At 32.9% G+C, this 27,978-nt stretch overlaps 2 protein-coding genes across 5 annotated transcripts; one reads left to right on the forward strand and one right to left on the reverse strand.

The window, feature by feature from the left end:
* Positions 1-1,285: 1,285 nt before the first annotated feature.
* LOC148624607 (uncharacterized) lies at positions 1,286-11,511 on the forward strand. 3 transcript variants are annotated; one of them, XM_088567348.1, is made up of 5 exons: positions 1,334-1,412; positions 4,015-4,083; positions 7,292-8,280; positions 8,532-8,682; positions 9,105-10,723. In XM_088567348.1, the coding sequence occupies exons 3-5, from the start codon at positions 7,294-7,296 to the stop codon at positions 10,493-10,495; spliced, it is 2,529 nt and encodes an 842-aa protein (XP_088423474.1). In that variant the 5' UTR covers positions 1,334-1,412; positions 4,015-4,083; positions 7,292-7,293; the 3' UTR covers positions 10,496-10,723. The 3 variants fall into 3 exon arrangements, with proteins under 3 accessions (XP_088423473.1, XP_088423474.1, XP_088423475.1); XM_088567347.1 differs by lacking the exon at positions 4,015-4,083 and having other exon boundaries at positions 1,286-1,412; positions 9,105-11,511; XM_088567349.1 differs by lacking the exons at positions 1,334-1,412; positions 4,015-4,083 and adding an exon at positions 2,278-2,304.
* Positions 10,983-27,943, reverse strand: LOC148624608 (uncharacterized). Of its 2 annotated transcripts, none has more exons than XM_088567350.1 (13): positions 27,852-27,943; positions 23,930-24,002; positions 23,557-23,648; positions 21,161-21,213; positions 20,800-20,858; positions 19,897-20,019; positions 18,577-18,676; positions 18,214-18,321; positions 17,375-17,481; positions 16,658-16,779; positions 15,230-15,402; positions 13,568-13,730; positions 10,983-13,171 (listed from the first exon to the last, which is right to left on the reverse strand). In XM_088567350.1, the coding sequence occupies exons 1-13, from the start codon at positions 27,889-27,891 to the stop codon at positions 13,137-13,139; spliced, it is 1,248 nt and encodes a 415-aa protein (XP_088423476.1). In that variant the 5' UTR covers positions 27,892-27,943; the 3' UTR covers positions 10,983-13,136. The 2 variants fall into 2 exon arrangements, with proteins under 2 accessions (XP_088423476.1, XP_088423477.1); XM_088567351.1 differs by having other exon boundaries at positions 10,983-13,277.
* Between the last annotated feature and the right edge of the window lie 35 nt (positions 27,944-27,978).

A 27,978-nucleotide genomic window follows, 5' to 3' on the forward strand; every position in this document is an offset into this window, starting at 1 on the left:
GATGTTCGACTAAAGCTGTAAAAAAAAGTCAATTGGAATCAGATGGACAAAATCCTCAAAAATACCATTTTAACCATATTCAGTCCTCTACGTAAATCTCTCAATGACATTGTTGATTTTAGAAACACGTTCTTCAGAACTTAATTTCGAGCAAACGGAGAATGATAAAATCACAAATCAATTACTTGAAGAATATTGGTCAAGAGTCAGTAGGTGTACTATTGGTTTGAGTGTTGGATGTGGACACGCTTCATTTCCTACTGGAGGAACTTACATTACAATTTCGGTTAATTGGCGAAGTGTCCTGTCCATGAGGTTTGACTCTACTATTGTCAGTGTTTTGTCGGCAGGGGCCTGGAGTGATATATGCCTTTACTGAGTTTTCGATTCCCAAGGGCCAAATACAATTTTGATTTAGTTTGTGAATAAATATGCACTTAGTTTTCGTTAGCAGCAGACTCAACTCTGATACCTAGTTTAAATCAAATATGCAGGTTTCTCTTGCTCAGTATCAGTTTCTTGATACGACGAGAGGTTACATACATTTATAACAAACAGACGCTTTGGATATTGGATCACCTAGAATACAAGTCATAAACGCAGGATATAGTCAAACAAACAATATATAAACAGTTATATTAACAAACCTGATTAAAAGAGCACAATATTAAAATAGTTTTTACATGGTCACAAGAAAAAACACTTTAGTGTCTTGTGTATGTACGTGGTCTAAACTCTAGAGCTACAGTTTCAAAATGGTCAAGGAGGCAGGCTTAACCATTATTATGAAAAAAGTTCCATAACTTGAAAGCGGAAAATCATCAATTCATTACAATTATAAGGGAGCTCACATGAATAGAGAATTATTTCCCAAAGTTATATAAAATAGTGCAACCACTTTTGAGTTATAATTAAAAACGGAAAATATTCTCCCCCTTTTTATCAATTAAGTCCCATAATTAACTCTACATATAGGAATCAGATTTTTTTAAATCGAGATCGAGGGAGCTTACATCAATTTTATTAAACAATTCATCGAAAAAGTGTAGACACTGCAGCGTTTCTGTTATAGTGCGAAAACGAAGAATTGTCCCGTGTTTAATTGGTTAAGCTAGAATTCCCGAGTTTTAATTTTTGAGATATGGAACTTTATGTCAGCTAAATGGGTGCTTACATCAATAGAGTATCATAAAAAATGTAGCAAACGGATGAGCACCGGTATATCATAATTCGTCGGAAAGACGGGTGTTTAAAAGTGGAAAGCATCATCGTGACAACCACTTCAAAAGTTAATATGTAGATCACGTGGATTTCCTTCCAAGTGTGTGTACACCTATACATGGTGTGTGCTCGTATATATTATATATATTGTGTAACTGATAATTTGTTTGAAATTGGTGTATACACGTACGGTACGTATCCTATCCGTTGATTTTTTTGTTTGCTTTTAAGCATATATTACTAATTAGAACATGACAATTTTTAAACATGTGTTCTGGCTTTAATTTTATCAGGATTTGTTTATTACACATGTATTATAAAAATACTTTAATATTATTGACCATTTCGGTGTTTGTCAGTTTAGAACGTATTTTACTTATAGGCGAGACACGAGTTGTAGAAATCGAGATGCGTTTTGAATTAATTTCAACAGAAGTGCCATTTTCGTCTGTAATTTTATGTCATAAAATCTGTAAATAGGACTAGAAAAAAATACTTGTACTTCCAATACCATGTATCATGCTAAAAACAAACAACAAACAAAACAAAGTTCAAAGTTCATTGGCCAGCTAGGGACACAATAACATTTGAATGTTAATACAAACATACATGATCCAATAACAATACCGCATTTGTCAAAAAAGAAGAATATGCAATTATTTACATGAGTATATTTATAAGGTATGATAAATCATGCTGTAGATAATAAGATGGTTGGGATTCGCTATGGGGTAAAAGGCATTTGAATTGTGTACTACAGTAATTGAGGGGGGAATTTTACCTATTAAGCTGCATTAGCTGTCATTTTCGTAATTTTTTATTTCTGTTGAAGTATACCTTAACTTTGAATTATTTCTACTAAATTGTACTTTTCCTGTATACGTCATTTGATATCCACAAATAAAATGCATTAAATACATGAAATAGGTGTCTACATATTTATTGTCTTGCAAGACAAAAAAAAAACCGACCTAGTTAAATCCGTATGCATGTGACTTCTTGTGACCTTAATCCGCGCATGTGCTGTAAGGGTCGCCTCTTTAATAACAAATATGATTGCAAAGCGAAAGTGATTATTCAACGGTAAGGAAGACCAACGGACTCAAGCAGTAAAAGAAAAAAGTTCGAATATAACGCAAAGATCATTTTGAAATTTACCTATTGTGACATAATGTGGCTCACCCAGAAGGATCTCCACAACATTGTTGTTGCGATCATAGAACATAATAAAAACTGGTCAAAATGTAAAAGAGTATCTCGGGAAAGCTTTTGGATGAAGAAATTACAAACAACTTCTCCAGATGGAATAAACGAGAAAAAATAGTTCATTTTTAGGTCTTGGTCTAAGGCTGGTACAGCGCTGCATGCTATACATCAATACGCCGTACTACTATATTTGGACTCTTTTTTTAAATTGTTTTCCACAGTTAATTTTTAATTTTAATTTTGATAAAGGACCCCCTTTGTTATTTTCATTCAGGCTCCTTATCAGTTGCAGTTTACAATCACCCACAGCGTACGCGATTCAGCTTCTGAATCTGTTTTGATCTTGAACTTTGTGGGTTTTATGCTCATATAGTTTTATGAGTTTTATGCTGAAGAAGGATATCAGTTATCCGAAATATTCAATTTAAATTATATAAATGAAAAGTTGCCAACGATGTTAGAACTGTCAAATTCGCGAGGCAAATTTTTGGTCGTTCCCTCCGCGGGACTCGAATTCCTACCGCTGTGACATCTATGGCAACACCGCCTTCACAAAGTCCAGCGCCCTAGACCACTCGGCCAGCTAGGCTAGGAAACGTTTATATATATATACATATATGTGTGTGTGTGTGTGTGTGTGTTTAAATTATAAACAGAAAAATATCGAAGGGGGTCATTATACAGTATCCAGGAGAAAATGACCTAATTACCACTTTAAAATACACTGTACCTGGAATTATGCATTGTAAATGGATTACTTTGGTATGTATTGTTCAGAAGTGGTCAAAATAAAACTCAGATTGTAAACTTTAAAACCATACATTTCATTCACTACGTAAGTATATGAATATTGAATACAAGTGTGAGTAAATTGCCCTGTTGTGTCAGATAGCACAACAATGTTGGAACAATGTGACTTTTCATTATTATTTTATTGTACGACTTGCGGTTTTTAAGTTAAGTGACCAACTGAATCATTTCATTTTAGGTCGCGAAATCACGTTATAATGGAAACAAATTTTCCGAATCCTTGTCAAGTGGTACTGCCATCTATTTCTGGGCAATATGTAGCTTTCGGTTTGTGTGTATCTTAAATGTTTAAGAATTTTTTACAAAATTAGTTCTTTTCCACTACGGGGCAGATAACTCTGGACCGACAAAAGATAACGTCTCAGGATTAATTCTAAAGTCTTATCTCAGATTGCAAAAGACGATCAACATCTTGTGATACAATTTAATCAGAAACGGGCAAATTGGGCGAAAAAAAAAGAATAATAATAATCAGAAGAAATACAAGAAGGTCTTCTTCTTGAAATCGGAAAGACCTTAATAATACAATATGTGCTCATGTGTGATAGGTACATGTATATACCCTATATCAAAAACCTCCTCGTGTCTTATGCAAGCAAACAAGTACATATAACCTGAGTTATTTTGTTGCAAAAGTCACCTAGGGTAAACAAAAAAATGAACAGCTGCGCAATCGCATCAAACGCGTCCGTTATGAAAATATTAAAATGATCCCCTTCCCTTTAAAATGCATGTATTAAAGTAATTATTTGAAAAGAAAATTTATTATTTGCACAGAAATGTTATGTAGATCGAACTTGGTACCATTATAGTCGTTGTAGATGAATAAAGTTTGAAGTGATTCAGGTCAGTAGTTTTTCAAGTTAGTGCTTGATGTGAAGAAAACGCCCTTCTTTTTACTGAAAAGTTCAATTTCCTGTAAAAGGTAATGAGACCTTTAGATCAATATTATTAACAAGTGGGTAAAGTTTGAAACAATTGTGAAGAATAGTTTTTGAGATACGCTGCGACATAGACCTGTAGTTATTTACATATCTTTGGGTGCGACGTGAAAAACAACCCCCTTTTTTGTGAAAAAAGTCAATTACTCTGAAATGAAATATATAACTGTTACCAAGAAGGATACAGAGCCTAAGATAAATATATTTGACAAGCGTGTAAAATTTGAAGCAATTGTAATGAATACTTTGAGAGAAGGTGCGACATGTAACCCCACCACCACCTTTTTTCTAGTTTCTTAATCCCATAACTCGGACAGGTGAAATAAAATTTTCACCAAAAATATACAAACCGTGTGACAGTAATAAGAAATGCTGTTAAGTTTCAAATAATTTCGATGTTCTCAAATTACTGTGTGACATGTTTACGACGGACGGACGGATCCATAATACGTCCCTTCAAAATGTTTACTTTTTAACTAGCATCTCGACCTTTTTAACTAGCATCTCGACTTTTTTAACTAGCATCTCAACCATTTTAACTAGTATCTCGACTTTTTAAGTAGCACTTTATAAAAAAGTAGCCTTCGTCGAGAACGATAGACTTCTCTTTATACTTGTTCTGAATGCAAGGCGTTTGATTTAAATCCTATCTTCGGCAAATTCGATTGTCATTCAAAGAAGCGCTAAATGGTACGAGTTGAGCCAGTTCATTACACAATGAACTTAAAGCATTTGTCACCTCGTTGTAAAACCCATTCAGTGTACCTTCATGCTTCAGCGCTAAGCTTGTCGTAAAAGGCGACTAAATAGTGCTCAGAACCCTAGCCGGGGGATAGGGCGCTCTGCCCACTGAGCAACTGGATGTGTGTCCCAGGTGGTGGAATTGGGTACCCCTGGCGTGTTGCATGCTGGGGTTGTCAGGTTATAATACGGAAAGCCTGACCGCAAACGTTCCTCGCACATTAAAGAACCCAATTATGGTATTCTTCCGGAGTAGGAACCATAGGGCTCCGCCACAGGAGGCTAAATTGCCCGACCATACCCACCTCTCCCTATTTTCAGTGGCAATCAAAATTTGTCGACCCCATTATCCTTGTGTCCCCTCCCATTTTTTATTTCATCATCATTTCATGTTCATTTTATCATCCATGTCATGTTCATCGCCTGAATATAGCTGAAATATTGCTGCTCGGGCGTTAAACCCCAACAAACAAACAAACAAAACAGTGCACCTTCATCAGATTATAGCACCTTAAATAACGTACGTTACTGTTTACGTCTGTAAACTTAATTATATGATTTTTTTTTATCAAATCACAAATGCAAATTTACACGTGGGTATTTTATAAGTCGGCTTCATTGCATTGAAAATAAACTGAATAATGCATTAACTTCAAGTTACACCAAACATTGACTGAAAACAGGTTAAAGTAATACAAAATGTATGTACATAAGGGACTTACTGACGGGGGCGGGGGGCTCCTAATCTCAGACCAGTGAACACAGAAAATGTATCACCCTGCGGATTAAGAAAAATGATCCCTCCTCTTGTCATTTAAAAATTTTAAAAAGATACCCCTAATTTTGTAGATATTCTTTACAAGACTATATATACTTAAGGTTCAGCTAAAGCTAATATCTAGGACATTCCTTAATGAATTGTTTTTATTCATAGTTTTAATAATACATTAAATTTAGCACTGAAACATTGCTAAATGCATTTTTATATGTATATGACACACAAGCACAAGTCAAACTTGGGAACACATGATTTTATAACGTCTATATAACATTAACAACCAAAATGCAAACATATTTTAGAATAAATCTACAGCTGTCAAAAACAAGATTTGAAGTCTGAAATTCATATAGTTCTGTTCCTAAATGAATAATGCACTCCAGATAATAATCATGCAAAATGTGATTCATGTTTTGAAAACCTACGAATTTTCATTTTCGATATTTTGTTTGAAATGTTATAATCAACAGAAATTAACACGTGGCTTTTCATTTAATCCTTGTTCTTAGAAGATAAAAATGATTTAGATTATACTGTAGAATTAAAAATTAATGGAAATTAGCTCTGTAAACGACACTTTTAAAATACAGTAGAAACTGTTTGATTTTCATTGCATCTCCTAAGGCCAGACAGATTTTAATGATTAATTCTACATTCATCATATAGACTTTAAAAGCAATTTAATAACAAAAATAAAATTGTGTAGACTTTTGGGGTACACATGTTTTTTTACATACATGTATTACTGAATTTGCATTACTCTCACAAAGACTACTAGTTAACACCTTTGCCGGATCATTATCATCCTCATCTTCTTCATTTTCATCACTCATCTATCGTTCCTGTTTTTCAATCATGACTTTAACTAAAATTCCTTCACCAAGTACTTGTCCTATATAATGTTCTTCATAAAAATGATCTCCTTTTTCATTCTCTACATAAAAAATGGTCCCCCTCTATTATAGCTCCATGAAAAAACATGATCCCCTTTCAGAAATGAGGAGCCTTCCTTTTCAGCCTCTTATTCATTAACAGTTCAGGTCATAACCCAATAATCAATTCGAATCTGACCATTTTGGTTTATTATTGCAGTATATCATTTAGATCCAAAATATCGGCAAAAGTACAGAAGGGTCAGCAGTAGGATAATTAAAATACGTCAAATTTCCAAAACATGACCCAAACGCTTTTACTTGAGATTTGGTATCTAATTCCAAAAACGATTAGAGCCACAACATCCAAAAATCAATGTTAATGTACATACCTTTCTTTAGTAGTTTAGAACCTTCTGTAAAATTGTCAAAAGATCAGTTAAATAATATTCAGTTATTCGCAAGAAAAACGAGTGTCTACGAAAGATGACTTCCCATACAATTAAACGACCGCAAAAAAAAAACGTCATACCTGCATATATTCGTCTGTCGGGTTACATTTTGCAATGATGACGCTTTAGAAAAATCCAATTGCTTGTGGCGCTAAAAAGAATATTCTTGGCACTAATATATGTACCTTTGTATAGTGTTCGTGATATTCGAGTCTTGTGAAATCGATAAATCGTCATAATTTTTATTATTTGTTGTGTTTTATTTTACAGTCATGGAACACGAGAGAGAAAATTTCTACAGAATAATCACTTTGATTTTGAAACTTGGGACTAAGTGTCTGAAGGAACTTCTAAACCATTTCCTTCAAACAGAGAATTTAACGCTACAACAGCTTTTAAGCCAGTATCAGCATGAACTGTATCATCTGTATTACAATTCTGTCAAATGTTGTAGATGTACAAACAATAAACATTTGTCGAGGAAAAGAATTTTAAATTTATGTCAGTTTGACATACTTTATGGTGTAAACCCTACAAAGCCCCAAGGAGGACAGTCCAGCTGTAACTACTCCGGATTCTGTTGTTGCCAAATCACAACTAAGGCATCGTTAACTACAACAAGTTTGGACTTTACCCTTACAAAATGCCTTCTGATTAACACCTGTGAAAAGGTATTTGTTAATGATTTGTTGCAGAGTCAGTCCTTTGAAAGCTTTCTAAATAATAATAGACATGATGTGTACCACGCCTGGAAACCTCAGGAGAAATGCTGTCAGTGCCTTTCTGGAGGACCTACTAGTTGTCATATGAAACAAATGATTACAGACAAACAATGGGCAACTCTGTATGGCGTGACACAGCTTAGCAACACATGTCCGATATGCGGCTGTGTTGGCAATGTTTGTTCTTTAAAGGCAGTCCAAGGAATTATCTGGGATCACTTGGACAGACAGACCGCAATCACAGTTCTTAAAATATTTTCGCCTTTGCGTAGAACACTTGACGAATTAGCTGAGTACAGAAACGTTACGTATGGTCATGCATTAGATGTCAAAATAGAAAACAATCTGTTTAATGAAAATTGGTCAAAAATAAAAAGCTGCATTATGGCTTTAAGTGCTCCATGTAGAGGAGACGTCAAACAAATTATTGCCGAGGAAATAGACTTTATCAAATCAGGACCTCTAGAGGAAAGCACGCATAAACAATACCATACATTTATGCTCAAAGAAATAAGGGATAATTCAGAAATGAAAGAGGTATCTTTATTTTTTGTTTTCTTTTTTTTCTAATAGTCTGTGGTATTGAGGTTACTTGATCTTCACTGCTAGTTAATAGAAAAATTGTAAAACTGTAGAAGATTAAACAATGTTAACCTTTACAAATAACAGGAAATGTTAGTTTTGTAATGGATTTTATTTTGTCAAACTAAAGTCACTTGACTTAAGTATAAACATGATTGAAAATTTTGTTTAGAAAAGTATTAGCTAACTAAGTGGAATACTTGTAGGAAATTTTAGGTCATCTGAAGGCGACCACTGAAAACATCAAAGATAACCAGATCGGTGTTGAAAGTACTTTGGAGACTTTGAACGAAAAACTGGATTTATTACTCAATCTAAGGACCAAGGAATCTGTAGAAATAACTTCAATTGCTATACGTGAGTTACTAAACACTGAATAATTAAGGTGACAATCGCAAAAAAAAAACCATTCATTTCGTTCGAATCATGGAATGATATTGCTTTACTAAGTGTCAAATTTTTGACTGGAGTATATAGAACATTAATTTTGTTATATGTACAGATTTGTTCGGGGCATTAAAATGCCATAAATTTTTATGCTTCATTTCTTAAGGCACCGACCATTTTTATACTGAAAGGGTGGGGATGCTGGGATTATTTTTTAGAAAAAAAAATACTCCAAATTTCCCCCATTACAACTCAACATAAAATCCAAGGTCCCCTCGAGAAGAAAATGGTCTGTGCCTAATGAGCAGTCATCTTTTTAATGCTACAATATTCCTTACAATAAATATATACTTACTGGTTTGTATTTTAATAACCAGGTGCATTTTTTTCAGAAACTGATCACGGTAATGATAAAATGCATAGAGATTTGATTGACGATTTCGAAGTCAAACTCCTAGACAAAGAGAACGAAGTTCAATCTCTTGGTGATAGAATTGATGAAATACAGCAATACAAAACCAATTATCAACGTAAGGCGTTTGATGTAAAGCAGGCAATTCAACACCGATCACGATCTCTCCAAGTTGCTATAATGGAAAGAGAGAGAGAGTTTATTGAGGAACTGGAAGTGAAGGAGAGGGATGCCATTGAAACCTTAGAAACTCAAAAAGGGGCAATAGAAAAATTGAAGATAACATCCGGGAAAAAGTTGTCAAATTACAGAAAAATGATTGACACCATCGGGGATGACCGAGAAATGGCAGACCAATTTATTCAGGATTCAATGCCAGCTCTAATCTCCATATCTACCGATATTACATTAAATTTCCCTACCTCCCTAATCTTTAATTGCGGAAAGGCCAACAACTTCGAATTTGGAGACTTAAAAGAAGATACTAGACTTTGTTCAGTGGAAAAGGAGAAAGCATTTTATCTTGATAAATTAAAGATAAGACGAAAATTTAAAGTCGAATGTACCACTGACAGAGTTCCATCAATTTATACAGTATCTATTCGACCTGATGGTAAAATCTGGCTGACAACAATGACTTACAAACTAATAGTGGCAAACAGACAAGGAAGAGTTTTAGCTTCCGAAAAATTAAAATTCACGATCTTTCATACACAATGTGATAAAAATGGCGATCTCTACTGTTGTGCAGGGACTGATAGCAAGATATTAACTGCTTACTATGACGATGTAAATAAAAGCAGTGGGAGTATAACATTGTGTGAGTTTGAAAATATGGCCCCTTTAATAGCCAGGAGTTTACACATTAATCCTCTCAATCAATTACTTGTTTTGCTTGGTCATGGAGAGAAAATAAAAGCTAAAGTTACCATATTTTCTCCAGAAAGAATGGTTTTGAAGGAAATTAACATTGACTACAATCAGCTTCTAATGAAAGAAGATCTCCTCTACATAACACAAAACTCTGAAGGTAAAATTTACCTATCAGGACCTCAAACACTGGTCCACGTCGATGTTGAAAGTGATACATGTAAATATTATAATCCAGGGGATGGAGCTTGGGAAGGCAAGAGGATTATCATTGATCAACAGGACAATATCATCAGTAGTGAAAGTAGAAATGATGGAGATGTCAAAATTCATGTTACAAACCATGAAGGGAAAATAATCAAAGTATTCCTACTAGAAGGATCAACAATATGGGGTATAAATGGCTTAGCTGTTGATAGTCAGGAAGATGAACAATTGTTATGGATGACAACAACAGCAGGTCATGTTATAGCAGCTGAATTCCTTAATACGAAGGACTGAATCAATTACTGTTATATTCTCAATATACAGACGTCAAGTCTTATTTTCAACAATATATATTTCCGTTTTAGAAACTAACCAAACATCAGCACATAGGGATGTTTAGGCTTAATTATGATGAATTTTATTATTCCCAACAAAAAATCAAATAGTAATTCCATCCTCTTCGTTTCATAGCATTAATTGTTACAAAATATGGCTCATTGGATTTTTCAAAAACAAAACAAATATTTTGGTGACAGAATCATGGCTGACTTAATAATGTAAACAATGTCATCATTTGAATTAGTGAGAAGTTATTATCTTAACATCTGTAGGTGGCAATAAACTTGTAGTTCTATTTATAACTTGAATGCTCCTGACATTGACACAGAGTTTGGTGTACATGTCGAGTTGTAAGATTTCCACGACTTCATGACTTAACTTCTTATCTATAAAATGCTAAAAGAGTCATACCAGTTGTTAATGAAATATCACATACAACTACTCAGCAGGACAAAATCCTTTATTAAGTTTTTCCTAATTCAGAATCATGATAGAAAGAATTTAATATCACATACATCGATTTTACAGTTTGTACTTTTTGGAATGTTTAATTTTTGAAGATAATCAATAAAGTTTTAAACACCAAAATCTTTTAAAATTTAAAAATGAATTTTACAATTGGTAATACATCAATCAAAAGCACTTTATAAGTGTAAATACAAACTGGTACTGTATTACATGTATAAACCATAAATTCACTTCTAATGTAACTTGACATATAATTACAGTAACTGCAATAACTTGTTAGATAACATTGGTAGAAATAAATAAATAAATATTACCTGTTAATGTGCATTTGTAAAATAAATATTCATATAAAAAATAAATATACATTGGAATGTGAAAATTGTTGGAACTGAAATAAACGTTTGAACAATATGTTGGACGGATGATTTGAAAAGGATTTCTACTCAATACACTAAATGGACGGACTTAGCCAGATCTTAAAACTAAAATTCAAAATAAAAATACCCCGTACATCAAAATTGTGTAAGTTAACCTTATCCAGTACATGCATAAAACTATTAAAAAAACTTAAATCAGTAGCATAAAAAAAAACATACTTAAGACAAAAGTTTCAAAATCACTGAACACTGGATTTAATTAAAAAGTATAAGAGACAAAAATGTAATTTTTGCAAATTGCAAATGAATAAATATTTGGTAGAAACAATAACCTTTGAAAGAATTTTAGACAAGAAATTTGGCTGTAAATTAGGTTCAGATTTATACCTTAACATTATCTGACACAAGTACATGACTTTCAGGACCTGGACCTTTGATCTATGAACCTGAAAGTCAACAAAATTCCAAGATCTTAAAAAAAAAGAATAAATTTGTTTGAAGTTAAGTCACATTCCACTGAAGAATGGTTATTGAAGAGTGTTCAAAAGATTTTACAGACAGATGTTAGTGTTACTATATCAATGCAGTAACAGATTACAGAATTTCTCCATTTCCCTGGGAGAGTATTAGAAATCATTTTAACTTACAAATATAACATTCTGCTGGTAAATTATTACTCTCCAGTGTTAATTAAGAATTCCTATGTACAACTTACAAATAACAACATGTCTTGATTTCAACAATGAATCCTAACACAACTCAAAATTTACAAGAATACAGCAAATATCCATGTCCTTATCAACAATATATATTAACACAGCAAAATAAATCAATTTCAGAAGAAAACGAAACATAAAAAAAAAAACATTCAAAACAAACATTACATGACAAATGTCACAAGTTAAAAATATTTTCTTTCAATTCAAATTGAAATTTGCTTTGTATCACAAAAAAGCTCCATCAAACACCTACATCAATATAGTTAATTAACTTTTTATGAAGGGAGACACACATCATCAGTTCCTTTAACCTTGAGAACATGGTCTTAAAAAATAGTGTGGCAATTAATACTAACATTTTTAACTTTTTAATGTTTCACATTACACTAAGATGGATTAAATGCAATTTACGAACATTGATTTGTTAAAAACTTCAGATAATTTACAATTAATAATATATTGCAGCAAAAATTGATCTAAGCTACCGACAAGACATGACTGAAAACACAAGAACTTCTTCATTACAAAAAATCTTCATAACAAAAAAAAACAAAAAAAAAACAAACAAACAAACTTTGAAACTTTGAGTTCAATGAGAACATTAAGAATTTTCTTTAAAACAAAAAAAAAACTGTTTATTGTACATTTTTTTCAATATTAGCAGTTTCTAACAAATCAATTTACTTGTGGTTCCACATGTTCAAAGTCTTGATAGAAAATAAATTTTAATTCCTAACAAAATGAAATTTCAAGATACCCCACAATAATCAAAGGTTGATACATCCTCAGAAATAAATATTTGGGTAGTTGTTATCGAAAGAAAGCTTTTTACAAATTTATTATACAGAATCACTGAAGTAAATGAAATCTAGTTTGAAGCCTATGATCATAATGCCATCTATCATGATTAAAAATTTGGTTGCTAAGCAACACCACACATACATCAATCTAGACAGTACATCATGTAAACTGACTCCTTTAGAAGGCGTGAACACAATTATATTAATGTCTCTCTCTACTGTCTGGCAGTCATCATCTCCATATCCGACATGTGTTGTCTTTGCTACCTGTTGAACGAGACCATAAAACTCACAATAAGCATAGTGAACTTTGACATCAGCAGACCTATTGACCTCTGTTAGCTCCATATTCTACAGGTATTATCTTTACTTCCTACAGTATTCAATATTGGTAATTACTGCTAGAGTTTAGCGAAGAGGCTTTGTGAATCACTCAACACCACAACAGTGTTAAATTAGGAATAGTGCAAGCTAAAAGCAGGTGAAAAGGTCTTAGAATTACAGACATATACTACAAGTTTAAATTGAAAAGCAGCATCTAACATTTTGAAAAGGTTCTGCATTGATTATTTTATTAACTTTTTATTCTCTTTTTCACCACATATGCAACAGCTGACTTGCACAAAAACAAACAATAATCTGTAACATCTAAGGAAATTTTACCTGTTATAATTGTATTCCCTTCATAATTGAATGCACAACTAAAAATTTCATCTGTATGTCCTTCTAAGATCTGTTTACAAGATCCTGTTTCAGGGTCCCAAAGTCGAGCAGTTTTATCTGAACTGGCAGTTAATACTGATGTTCCTTGAGGATTAAATGTTATCTGTAAAATTAAACAATGATTACCCACTGCATCTTTTTCTGAATCCCACAAATTGCTTACATAAGTTTAAATATTGATATGAGCACTTCACTTAACAGCTCAAGCCTAAAATAAGCAGTTAATACGAAAACAAGAACATGCTTGTATTATTGCCTCCTGCATGACCCTAATTCCTAAACACTTATTTCTTTCCTTTTGTAGAATGTGAAAATTAAAAAAAAAATAATCCATTCACTAATACTCAAGTTATTGTCTGTTAACCAAATGTCTGCAGATGTCAACAATACCACATCACCTTAGTGACAGATAAACAGAGAGTACTATACAATAACATTGGCTTAAAACAATTTGTTTATAGGTAAATCTTGTTGACATTTATTTCACTATCTTTTGTAAATTATATATTCAAAAATATTCATCAAAAACTTCATTTTAAATGAAAATGATGTCACACAGCAACAGTGTGCAGCTTTACTACTAGATTTTTTTGTAACAGAAGTAGTCCAATAACTAAATGTACACTAAAATAATTAACAAGAGGCTCCCAGGTGCCTGAATCGCTCACCTTGTTGAATTTTGCCTTAAAGGCAATAAATTAAAGAAGAAGTTGTCCAACAATTTTGACTCAAGAAGTCTTTGGTAGGACTATCACAAGATCTCTCCAACAATTGAAATTTCTTTTAACCTATCATAGTTTTCAAGATATTTACTGAAAACTATTAAAAAAAAGTCATGTTTCCCTTTCAAGGGCAATAACTCTTATTACAAGGAGTCTGAAGACCTCTGTAGTCCTAATAATATGGATCATTTCAGCTACTGAAAGAATTTTAAAAAAATTTAAAAAACAGCAAAAATCATTGAAAAAAGGGCAATAACTCCAACATGGCTTAACAGATTAAAACCAAAATTTGACCAGAGATAGATCTCATCATGTCAGAATTCAGCTAAACCTAACGGTTTAGGAGATATATGTGAAAAACTACTATCTGACCCCTATGTTCTATTTTTAGTAACAGCGGCCGTGTTTTTCGACGAGAATAAAAAATCCCCACATTAGTTCTAAGCAGGATACCCCAAGGAACATTCATATCAAGTTTGGTTCTAATTAGTCAAGTAGTTTCAGAGGAGAAGAGTTTTGTATAATTGTTAACAACGATGACGGACGACAACAGATGCCAAGTGATGGCAATAGCTCACATGGCTTTGGCCAGGTGAGCTAAAAATGCAATAGTTGGATTACCAATAAACAGAATAACAGTTATTTTCACACTCATGCAGTCATCAAGATTTCCACATGATATTGTTAGTATCAAAATTGAAAGTAAATATTATTCTATATGTGTATATCTCTATTACACAAAATTTAGAAATACTCAGTTTTGAATCCAGAACTTCATTTTCATCATTAAAATAGCAATATACATATATTATGAACAAGTGGCAGTGCAACTGAAATAGTCTACTGTTTTTGATAACTTTACTTTGATGCTGACATTTACCTTTGATATTTCTCCTTCATGGCCTTCAAAGCGTGACATACACTGATGTGTGACAGCATTGTAACACCTAGCAGTACCATCAGCTGATGCTGTAAGTAGCATTTGACCAGTGTAATCAAATGCTACATCTAATACCTCATCATCATGTCCTCGTAATGTTCCTATACATCTACCTATAGATTAAAAACAATAACTATCTTTCTTTATGTATATCTTCATATGCTTACTAATCTTTCTATACAATTTTAATTTCACTTATATGGTTTTAACAAACAAACTGCAATATTGCATTACAATGATATTAGTTATATTACCATTAAAAATTTGTCATTGTCAATCTAGATTTGATGGTGGCAAATATTTCACTAGCACTGATGTTTCACAACTAAATTTGCCATCGTCCAAATCAATAACTCATGCCTCCAAATCTTTATGGTAAATACAACACAGTTACCTTGTAAATGTTCCCCTAAACATTGCTTGCTGGTGATTCACAAATGACAATTTCATGTCAGACAGGAGTAAAAACATGATTGATTGATTTATTGTTGGGGTTTAACGCCCGAGCAGCAATATTTCAGCTATATTCAGGCGATGAACATGAAGTGGACGATAAATGAACAGGAAATGATGATAAAATGAAAAATGGGATGGGACACAAGGATAATGGGGTTGACAAAATTTGATTGCCACTGGAAATAGGGAGAGGTGGTTAGGCTCGGGCAATTTAGCCTCCTGCGGTGGAGCCCTATGGTTCCTAATCCGGAAGAATACCACAGTAGGGTTCCTTAAAGTGCGAGAAACGTAGCATCTTTCCCAACACGGTGCACCACTATGGTTTGCGGTCAGGTTTTCCGTATTATAGCCTGACAACCCCAGCATGTAACACGCCAGGGGTGCCCCATTACACCACCTGGGGCACACAACCCAGTTGCTCTGTGGGCAGAGTGCCGTAGCCCCCGGCTAGGTTAGCGCTGCTGCAGGCCTATTCTTTCGACATCCAGACCTGCACGGGGCCAGGAGTAAAAACAGATATCAAAGTTCTATGTTCAATCCAAGAGAATGCAATGCAATCATTTAAAAAAAAAAAAAAAGCATTGAAAGAAACGTAATCAAAATGAGTCACCACGTCACAATAATCTACTTATAAAAATGGTGACAATGACTGGAATGACCTCAACATCAAAAAGTTTTTCTTGTCACAAAACCCTCAATCAATTATCATCACAATGCATTAAGTCAATTTAAAATTTATGCGTTAAAACTGGTAACTAATGGATGGACTAAGAGCCATGTAATTTTTATATTAACAAAGTACATTCACTTTCGCTAAGGTAATACTTAAAAACTTCTTTTTTTCCTGTGAAATATCAAGTTCAGAAACCAGAATGACCTTCATATCTTAAATGGATGAAGAGATCATTATACCTGATGGAGTATCCCATATTTTACATGTTTTATCCATAGATCCTGTTGCTATAAGTGAACAATCCCAGTTAAACTGAGCACTACTGATCTCTGCCTTGTGGCCAATAAGCGTGTGAATACGTCTGAAAAAATAAACACACAAAAAAATTACATAATATAATAACAAACAATTATAATACTATTAATACAATCTAAATAAGAATAAATTACAATGTCAAAGGAAAATATGCTGAAATAACTACACTTTTCTGTTCACATTGAAATGTGTTCTTGATATCCATTGATTGATCAATTAATGTTTTAACTTTCTATAGCAAATATTTCATGCATTTCAAGGCAAGAACATATGACCAACCCTGCTTCATACTGACTCCCTGAACTGAAGTTTTATTGTGTTAGCTCACAGAAGTATCAGCCTGTATGTAGGAATACAAGCCCACTCTTACACATTATTCTGACTCTGAGCCAACCAGTCATCACTCTATCAGATAAATATTGTCCTAGCAAAAAAGTTGTAACTACCAATTTTAAAGTCATTGGTGTGACTCACGTCATTTGAGGTGAACATGCTATCCCGAGATCACCACGGTGATATTTTAATAGATTGATATCTATGAAATGATTGAACAGTCTAAAGAGTGAACTATGAAACTCAAATAACTTGCCAAAAAAATACTAAATTTCAATGAAAATCTATTTTTATACATAATTACTTACTTTCCTGATCTGACATCCCAAACAGACACAGTATGATCAAAGGAACCAGTTATCAACTGGGTACCAGTAGAATTAAATGACAATGAAATTATTTCTGCTGAATGACCCTGAAATAAAATTAAATCTGTTGACATTTTATGAATCTAGAGAAGTTTATTTTCATAAACCTTGAAGTAAGTAACATCTAGTTTTTAACAGTAAGTCATGAATATCAAAGTGGTAAAACACAAACTTTTTTGCACAACGAAATCCTTAAAAATATGAATGACATCTTTCAGAAAAAAATGTGTGTGTTCTGAAAAGTGTTCTCCTCAGGGTTTTTTTAGTATCATGGTAATGTGATGCTATCTGAATTGATTTTTCTGTAGATATTGTTACAAATGTGATGCTATTTGAATTTTCTAGAGAAAACACTGCTAAAATTCTTCTTAATTATAAAATATGAACCACTTATCTAGTAATATTTTACACATAAAGGTATATTGGTTACTTTTATTTGTAAAGTTTTTATCACACTCAATTCAAGACAGGTAGTAATTCAATTGCTTCATTAGCAGCATAAATAAATGTGTACTATTTTTCATGATTTCATGGGTAGACCAAACCAATAAAATTTGATTCCCAATGAATAAGGGATTAACATTGATGTGTATATTGTAAACTTCAAAACGACAAAATCAAGAACCCATAAAGTTGTGTTTTTTTCCTGATCTAAGAAAATTGGTATCCACGAATTAAAGTACCTTAACAGTATAATATTAAAATAGAATAATAGTTGTCAATGCTAAATAACACCAGGGGAGAGAAAATGTGACAGACCTGGACAAGCTTGTACTTACACTAAGTGATACTAATTCACTACCAGTTTGAACATCCCAAAGCTTAGCTGTTGTGTCCATACTACCAGTAGCAACTACAGAACTCTGTGGATTGAAGCTAAGACAAACCTAGATAAATGGAAGGTATAGGTTTTAATAAGGCTAAACAATATACTTAGTGACCACAATAACTTTCACTGTACCATAAAAGAAATTTAAACAAAAACATATCAAATCTCAATTATCAATGATTAGTAAAAAACAGAACATCATGATTATCATTTAGATCACATTTTAAATCACTTCTAAAGAATTAAAAAAATTACAAGTTTCCTGTAAAGAATATATTCTCAAAATTTTTCAGCTATTACATATTAAACTTACTATTTCAGCAGTGTGACCCCTGAAGGTATGGTAACATTTCCCTGTCTCGGAACTCCACAACTTGCAAGTCTTATCAAAAGAACCTGTAGCTATTTTATCACTACAACAAACAGTATAGCAAAACTCAATACCAATATAAGTCAAAGTAAAACATGTGAGCTTTAAGCAGGAAGTGTGTGATTGCTTTGATTATACCCTTAGATGACAAGCCAGTGAAACTATAGTGACCCTCAGGTCCATCATCAGTCACACTTCTGGTTTTTGACTGATACAGAATACCTTGACAAAATATTTTTAAGTTTTATATCAATAATGTAGACCACAGAACACATTTCAAATCCATAAACAGTGTTTTTGCACTGAAGCACTGTCATAAGTTAGTTAATACATTACAATATTATAGGAATAAATGGCATTTTGTTTTTGATAATGATTTTATCACGATTCATATCAGCAAAATGTCATTGATCACTTTTATCGGTAGGTTGCTATTCATAAAAGAAAATGATGCTCCTTATCTGAAATATGTTGAAGATATTACCCAAAAGCATTATTTAAATTTTGCATGTGTGTCAGTTGATGAAGCTATGTAACAGGTGAAGGTTGGCAAGTCACAAAATTAATTTGTTTACATCTGTTGTACATTATTATCAAGATTATTTTAAGGATCATATAAATTCTACAATGGCGAGTTACAATTTTGCAAGTTCTCTTGAAAATAAAGCTACTCCTAAATATACTAGTACAAAGGACAATAAACATCATCAGCTACATATACATAACTCATAAGAGCGTCACAGTTTTCTTCACAGCGAGAGCAGATTTACATGTACATGTAAGAATGCAGCAAATCTTCATTGTGGCTTAAGAAAAGTATACCACAATGATTTATTTTACCATTTCAAGATAAATGTTAAAGATATTTGTGATATTGTTATACATGTACCATATTTCCTTTTATATCTATTTACGTAATATTGTTTACCGTAACAGTTGCATGTACAAATTTGACGGTCACTGTGTCATAGTCGTATGTTATTCATGGGCCTCCTCAAAAAGGGGATCTCTACCCTAATACTTGGCGCATGCTTTTGCAAACTGACCTGAAAATTTCTTATATCAATACAGTTTGCCGATCCAAGCATTATCAGCAAGTACACATCAAAGGAATTTTGTACAAATTACAGATAAAATACTATATTGTTGTGGTTAGCACGTGTGATTAATCAAGTACAAATTAGGATGTCAGCAGAACCAGTACATGATTACTTGTAATCAAGATTGATGACAACAGTAGGGTATACCTGTCAAATAACTCACCCATATGGATTATTGAATGCAATAGCATAGACAACATTTTTGTGTCCTTCTAATGTATGCAGCTCCTCCCCTGATGCTGTGTCCCAAACTTTACATGTTCTATCATAACTACCAGTAATAAAACTGTAATTAAAAAATATCATTTCTAAGACTGTTGTATAAAGCTAGTCATTTTTATGAGTAGCATTTTTTTCTCCTGGTATTGATTATTTGACATGAAATAACATTTACAGCCCCACCAGTAAATCTTTCTAACATCAATTTCCTGTCAAGAACTTGCTATACCATCTCACATGATTCAGAAATCTGTGAAGTCCAATCAAAAGCTTCAATACCTTGTTATAGTGTTATTTTATGGAATACTTTTAAGAGAGTTCAGCATATTCTCAATCCTGATAAAAAGGAAAAGTCAATAAGTGTCCAAATTTCACTGTATAAATATTTGCACTGATTATTGATATTATTCACTTATTTTTTGGGATTCATTCTTGACTAAACCATTTTTTCAATTTTGGACACTGGCTTTTGTCTTATGTTGTAAAAAAATTAAAATAGTTAATATATTTAACAGGTAAATGGGGCATAATTTTTGCGTCATTTATGGCAAGTTATGCAAAAATTAAATATAAATATAATAATTTGACATTATGGCAATTCAGGATATTAATTTGCCATTTACAAATAACCAAAGGTCATCTAATATAACCATAATTACACTGATAAAATCAATTGAATATAAAAGAATAATTAATTGCTTGTAGGAAATTATCAAAGTATCATCACTAATTTTGGAAATGTAGGAGTCTACATAAGTGTATGGACCAAGTTTCATTCAATTGTTAAAATCGTTCTTTCCGAGAGTTATATTTTGGTTATTCCAAATTAATCATCATATAAGTGTACCTTGAACCTGATTTGTTAAATCCAACATTTGTCAATGGTAAGATATGAGCTCTCAGCACCTACAACAAAATGTTCAAATACAATATAAACAACAGTAAAGCAACAAAACATTTAATAAAACTATGACACAATGTTTACAGCTGTGTTTTTTCATGATAATATACCTAAGGAGATTCTTAATCTTTTATCAATATGACTGATAGTATGAACCAAAACAATTTTTATCATGAAATAAGGAAAGATTTTGAAAAATAATCTACCTTAGTCAACAAGAATTTTCCCCTAGCTTTCAAGATTTGTTATCCTGTTTCTGAGCAATAAATTGAGGTCTATCTTCAATTATAAAGTCTTACAAACATACCTTGAATAAGTAAAAATGGTGATCATCCTTCTGTGCTATTTTTTCTTGAAGCCCTGTAAAGAAAATGCAAAATATGAAATCATCAATCTCATGGAAAATGCTATAAAAACACAAGCTATGAACCAACACTTTTCTGGAACATTGAGAACAACTACCATTTAACACTTACTACAGTGATTAAGCTAGCGCTCGCCATTTTCGCCATTGACGAATGATTTTCGAAAGTGGCGAATTTTTCTTGTGCACGATTCGTCACTTGATATTTCGCTCCCCCCCAAAAAAAATATCGGTAAAAAAGCCTCTGATGTTCCCATGACCCCATAATTGACAACTTTATTACCATTCCCAAGCCAATTAGGGTTTTACAATAAACAATCATGACCAATGTTTTGATTGCATCACCTTTGATCACACCTTGCTTGATCACCTGGTTGAGGCTAACTATCCCAACAAACATATTAATTAACGGTAATGATTTGTTTGTTGAGCGCTGTGACACGTTCTCAAAGTACTCAAAGTGTCATCGTATGTATATTTAAAATGGAAAGATGTTTGGATTTTTCAATCACAGTTCGAATCGCAACTATGTCCGCCATTACGAACTATTTTAGTTCGTCGTCACATGACAAAGTACCTAAAGGTCAAAAGTCTAAAAATAAGTCAACTACTACAAAGAGTCGCAGTGATCGACTATTAATGTCAAAATTTAAACCAGAGTGGTCAAAGATATTTCTATGCATATACTACAAAGATGGGGCGATGTACTGCCATGACTGCCAAGATGCTGGACTTACCAATACATTTTCTATGGGAAGCAACGCATTCCTAAAAGATAATATACAGAAGCACATCAACACTGCTGATCATAAACGGGCAGTCCAGACCAAATCCATGAAGCCAGAATTTGAGCAAGGAGTGACTTAAGCCAATAAAACACACAAGTCAGATGTTACTAGCGCACTCAAAAACATATACTGGTTGGCGAGCAGCAACTTACAATGAACATGTTATTATTTATAATATAGTTGTTATAAGTATATGTATATACATGCATGCTGATAAATTTGCGACGCGAAAAGAAAAAACAGTATTGAGATTTAGTCTTACGCAAAAGTGACTAATGGGTTGAAAATCCTGGCTAAATCTACAAACAAGTGTAGTCATATCTGCATGTACATCCTAATTTCGACTCTAACTCTAAAATGAAGTTTCTGGTTATAAATTTAGCGTGTTATGTCTGCACACATTACAGCCAGGTACTAACGAGAATAACTAATGAACCAAATGTAAATATTTATTTCCAGTGTAATCAACTACTGTTGCTTCATTTATTTTCGAGGGTATCAATTTTCGCCGTTAGAGGATTAAAGAAATTTTGTTGGATTTAAAAACGTGTCTGCAATGCGGGCAAAACTACAACTAAAGCAAAGGTATTTTTTGCATGAGATTTAAAATGACGTTTTTTGTGTACATGGCCATGAACTCTTGTTTTACAACTGACATAGGTGTTCCTTCATTCAACAGTATTCTTATTTGGAATAAAGTTACATATGTGATACATCTGTTGGGGAATTAAAACTCCTATTTTCATTTCCCCTATTAAGAGGAAAAGTTCCAATTAGTCAAAATTCTTGTGAAAGAAAAAACTGAAATGGTAAAGGAAAGAAATACAACCCTAAGTTACATGTAACTAAACATCATGACAACCTCTATGAAAGAAAAGTTAACACAATTAATCTAGTCCCTCTCTGATTCATTTCTCTTCATGGAGTGATCTTAAGGAACATAATATAATGACTATATTATTTTAATTAAAGAAAAGACAGAAAACACCTAGAATACAGAACATCACTCTTACGATTTATTTATTGTAATAAACCACCTCAAGGCTATTGAGGGCTAATAAACAACTGATTTGCTGTTTGATTGTACAATTATAAGGTGACAGGATATTGACTGCTTGGTATGGCTTCTACCTCCAAGTCAATTTAACCATACAAAAATTTAACATTTTAAATCGAAGTCGATCTGAATAACCATTCATCTATGGGGATTTACAGTTGTTGAATACTTTATTTTGTGTTTCCACACTACCCATGAAAATTGGTGTATGTACCACATGAATTAAAATGAAACCACAGTACCCAGTAAGTGGACACCAGGTTTGTTTCTTTCTACATCATTAAGTTGGACAGAATAAATTTACAGTACCCAGGTACTGCAATAGCTTATTAATGCTTTTACCGGTATTTAAAATTTATTGGGCCCCTATTTTTTTTACAGAATATTCCTGTACAATGTATGTTCAAGAAGGAATTTCTATTTCTTTTTGCATCCCATTTCACTTAACTGAAAGCATTATTCGTAAACAGTAGTTAAGTAAAAAAATTCCATACTTTGTATTAGCTTTCTAACTTGGTCTGCTTTTGAGGCTGTTATTAGAGGTTCTTTTCTAGATATTTCATCCACAACAGCATCAATATCAGTTCTGAAATGTAAAATTGTACAGCTATAGCAGTAAGGAGCTTACATCTTTTAAAAATTATATCATATTTACAGTAGTTTAATTTACAAAATTAATACTAAAGTTATATAAATTTAATTTCATTTGTACATGATTACAGAGTTTTTTTTCCTTGGTTGGCAAAACCATACTTATTTAAACGTGTGTTCTATGGTCACTGATTTTTTTCTCTACAAATTTGTTACCCAAAATACATGTTTTGTAATTGGTCTTTTATGTTCTATTAAAGAAAGGATTTTACTTACTCTGGTTTTAAATCTAACAGGTCAATGGATTTGGTCTTCAGACTCCCACCCTGTTCATACTCTAATATAATACCTGTAATCAGAAAGAAATATGAATCAAGACTGTTCTTGAACCTACAATTCGTACATTATTTTTTTTTCTACATTCCTCTTTCTAAATTCATAATTTATGTATTAATTTGCATGTAGGTTCTCTCAAGTATAAAATCAATGATTTCAAGAACCAAGGTATAAAAGTATGTGAAAGACTGACAGTAATGAATATTTTTTTTTATTTTATTTGAAATAAACAGGTTTCTTTGTCAATATCAATTTATATGTACAAACATAGGTTGGCTTTTGGTTGATTCAAAAAGTAGAACTCAGCCATAAATTATACTTACATTTGTATCTTTCGTAATGTACAAGTAGTACAATAATGAGACACAAGGGTGATACGTTTTCTAAAGTTTGTCTTATTGATTGATTGTGGTTTTACGTCCTATGGCAAATATTTCATGCATTTAAGGAAAACAACATTTGGCTTATTAAACAGACCCTGCTTTGCACTAGTTCTACATGCTAGCCTGATCTTTACTGTGCTAGCTTACAGAAGCATCAGCACACAGGAATACTGAAGACACGTCCCCCAATTTGGAAACTTTATTCGGACTCAGAACCCATCTTTCAATACCAATATACATGTAGGTTGGCTTTTGATTCATTCAAATAGTAGAACTCATTTATAAATTATACATGTACGTATGTGTTACACGTGTATTCAGGGCTCACGCTTCTGAGCGATTCGGGCAAAATTGTCTCCCTGGAGACACTCACTTCACCTTCAGACGACACCAAAAATGAAGTGAAGTCGCCCTGTCACTTTCAGACATCGCCCATGATGAGTACTGTTCTCCATCTTTTAGTGGTATTTGGACCAGAGTTATCTCTCATCAGGTAACAATTCAAACAAAAATGGCGCTCATTCGAGAAAATAAATTGTAAATATTTTCGAAACCTATTAAATTATCGGTTACAAGCAAGTATTGTAAACGGCTTTTTGTTTCAAATATTTAAGACAAGATACGGAATGAACATTCTTCACTTCAGCTTACGGTAATTCATGTTATACAGTTCACATTTCGTTACGAAACGTGCAAATTTGTCGAGCGGGTTCTTTGGACATAGGTTAAATTTTTCTCAATTGATAATTCAGTAGAAAACCCAAAGGGTTTCTTTTGATCTTCATGTTTCATAACAGAAAATTTAATTCTCCATTTCATCGGAACACTTCTTAAGCTTGAGATGAGTTTGTACCGATCGCTACAATATGTGTCAATAAAGTTTCAGTCTTGATTAGTCAGTAATAAATTTTTAACATGATTACTGATACTCTTGGTCAACTAATATCAAGAGACTGGATATTTTGAACAAAAAAATCATTATGGATGAAGTGGGATCAGGGGGAAAAACAGAACTAAATGGAAATTCCAACAGAATGTCACTGCCTGAAACTTTCTATTCCAGTGCTGCTCAAAAAGACAAAATCAATAGGACAATACAAGAAGATTTGCTTTGCTCCGTCACATACTAATTTTGCTGTAATAAATTTGGTAAGGGGTAGAGGTATAGATTAGAAATTCAATTTCATGAATATATGATACAGTCAATCATTCAGTCAGCAGGCTGATTTCATGTTATCCAAAATATTTCTTACTTACATACATGTATGTAGCTTGAAGAAAAAGTAACATTTACCTCAATAAAAGAAAATGAATATATGAAAATGCTTGCCTATATTGTGTGCATGTAAGAAACATATAACACATGATTTTAAAAAGCATTAGTAAATCATGCACGTACACATTCACTTCTCCCTAATGTCTCTCTGAAAGAGAAGTCACTTCTCCCTGTTTTTCTCAAGTAGCTTGAGCCATGGTCAGTAATAAATTTTTAACATGATTATTGATACTCTTGATCAACTTATATGAAGAGACTGGATTATTTTGAACAAGAAATCATTATGGATTAAGTGGGATTAGGAAAAAAAACAGAACAAAATGAAAATTCCAACAGAATGTCACTGCATTGCAAGAAGCTTTGCTTTGCTCAATCATATATTTATTTTGCTGTAATAAATTTGGTAAGGGGAAGAGGTATAGATTAGAAATTCAATTTCATGAATATATGATACTGTCAATCTTTCAGTCAGGCTGACTTCATTTTGTCCAAAATATTTAGTTAACTTATATATGTAGCTAAAAGGAAAGTAACATTTATCTCAATAAAAGAAAATGAATATATGGAAAAGCTGGCTTATATTGTGTGCATGTAAGTTACAAATATCACATATAATTTTAAAAAGCATTAGTAAAAGATGTGCATCTCCCTGTTCATCCCCACTTCTTCCTAGTGTCTCTCTGAAAGAGAAGTCGCACCTCCCTGTTTTTCTCAAGAAGTTTGAGCCCTGGTATTACAATGAATGGAACACCCGAGTGATACAGTTTCTAAGTTAGTCTGATTAATTGTGGTTTCATGTCCCATAAACATCAAGAGCTTCTTCTGTCTACATTCTGAGTTCAAAATTTAATATTAATTCAGGTGTACAGATCAGGACATACAAGCTGGTAGTCCAGACCATATTTTAATTTAATATTTTCTATTTTACCCAAAAGTTAGCATTTGCTCAGTAGTCCATGGCTACTAGACTTCTTCAATGCAAAACATGCAGAGATTTTTTTATTTTACAGTTAAGGTTAACTAAAGCAGTTCAATTTCATGATTTTAGTGTGGATAACAAGGTATAAGTAATAAGTTAAGTATACTATAATTCTAATCACGAGATTCTTCATGCTTATAGCCGTTTTTGATTGGCGGAGAACGTCTTTGCCCGAAAGTTCACACATGTACATGCATGAACTTCGCCAGATCGTTCTTACATGCATGAACGCCAGTCAACATGAAACCAATATGGCGGTCGTGTAGTTCGAAAGTGTGTGGCAACGAACTGAACGGCATAATATAGCCATAAGAATAGTTTATTACATGCACATTGATTTTAGGCTAAAATCAATGTGCATGTAATAAACTATTCTTATTTTTTTAGCGGTCATGTTTGTTTACAGAAAGTCATTTTCAGCTCGGGGAAAGAAACTTATAACTGAGTCTGCCTGAACCCTTGAAAACACCTTCTTGTAATTTTCCTTCTTCCTTCTTGTATTTTCTTAATAATTATATTCCTGCTGAATTGTTTACATCTCGTATTTTTCAATGCCATCTAATACTTCGTATATGCCGTCTTCACTGTCATTGATTGTGCAGCCAATTATGTGTAAATATTCATCCACGCTCCCATACGTGTGCAAAGGAATATGTGTGTATTGAAGCGTAAACATAAACACAGTGTACCAATATAACTGACTGAGGCTGTCATATGGTAACTTTGACTGCCAGATAGAATTATAAGGATTGAACACCTATTTTCGGTCGTTCATGCATGTATGAACGGATCTTTCCACTCCCAAACATTACATGAACGGCCTTCAGCTGTTCATTGAGTTTGGGAACTCCGAGATCCATTCATACAGGCATGAACGATAGAAAATAGCTGTTCAATCCTATAATAACATAACAGTACAAAAAGTCTCGAATTTTTGGTCTTCACTGACGAGTTAATATTCAGGAAAAAAAAAACTATAGAAGGCAGATTCAGTTCAACATGTCCTAAAATAAGGATCGGAAACATATAATTTTTAAGCGTACTATTTACAGGTAGTGATTTGATAACATATAAACTCATGTGGAAACCTGCAACATGTGTGAGAAATTAAGAATAATATAAACTTAGTTCATAGAGGCATAATATTTGTGCCCACATCATTTCATTGCAGCATAGCATTTACTATTATTATGCGCATCAGTGTCATTTAATGTAAGTGTTAACCTGGAGGGTAGTATCGTAACAGAAATCTTTTCAGCTTCATTTTGGATTGTGTACGGTATCCAAAATGAACCAAGATGGTGTAATGCGCTTTGAATTGTGGGATATTAAAAAGGGAAATAACTGTTGC

Source organism: Perna viridis, chromosome 2, assembly GCF_037379345.1.
Source record: "Perna viridis isolate PV_CMFRI_1.1 ecotype Kerala chromosome 2, ASM3737934v1, whole genome shotgun sequence".
Taxonomy (NCBI): Eukaryota; Metazoa; Mollusca; class Bivalvia; order Mytilida; family Mytilidae; genus Perna; species Perna viridis.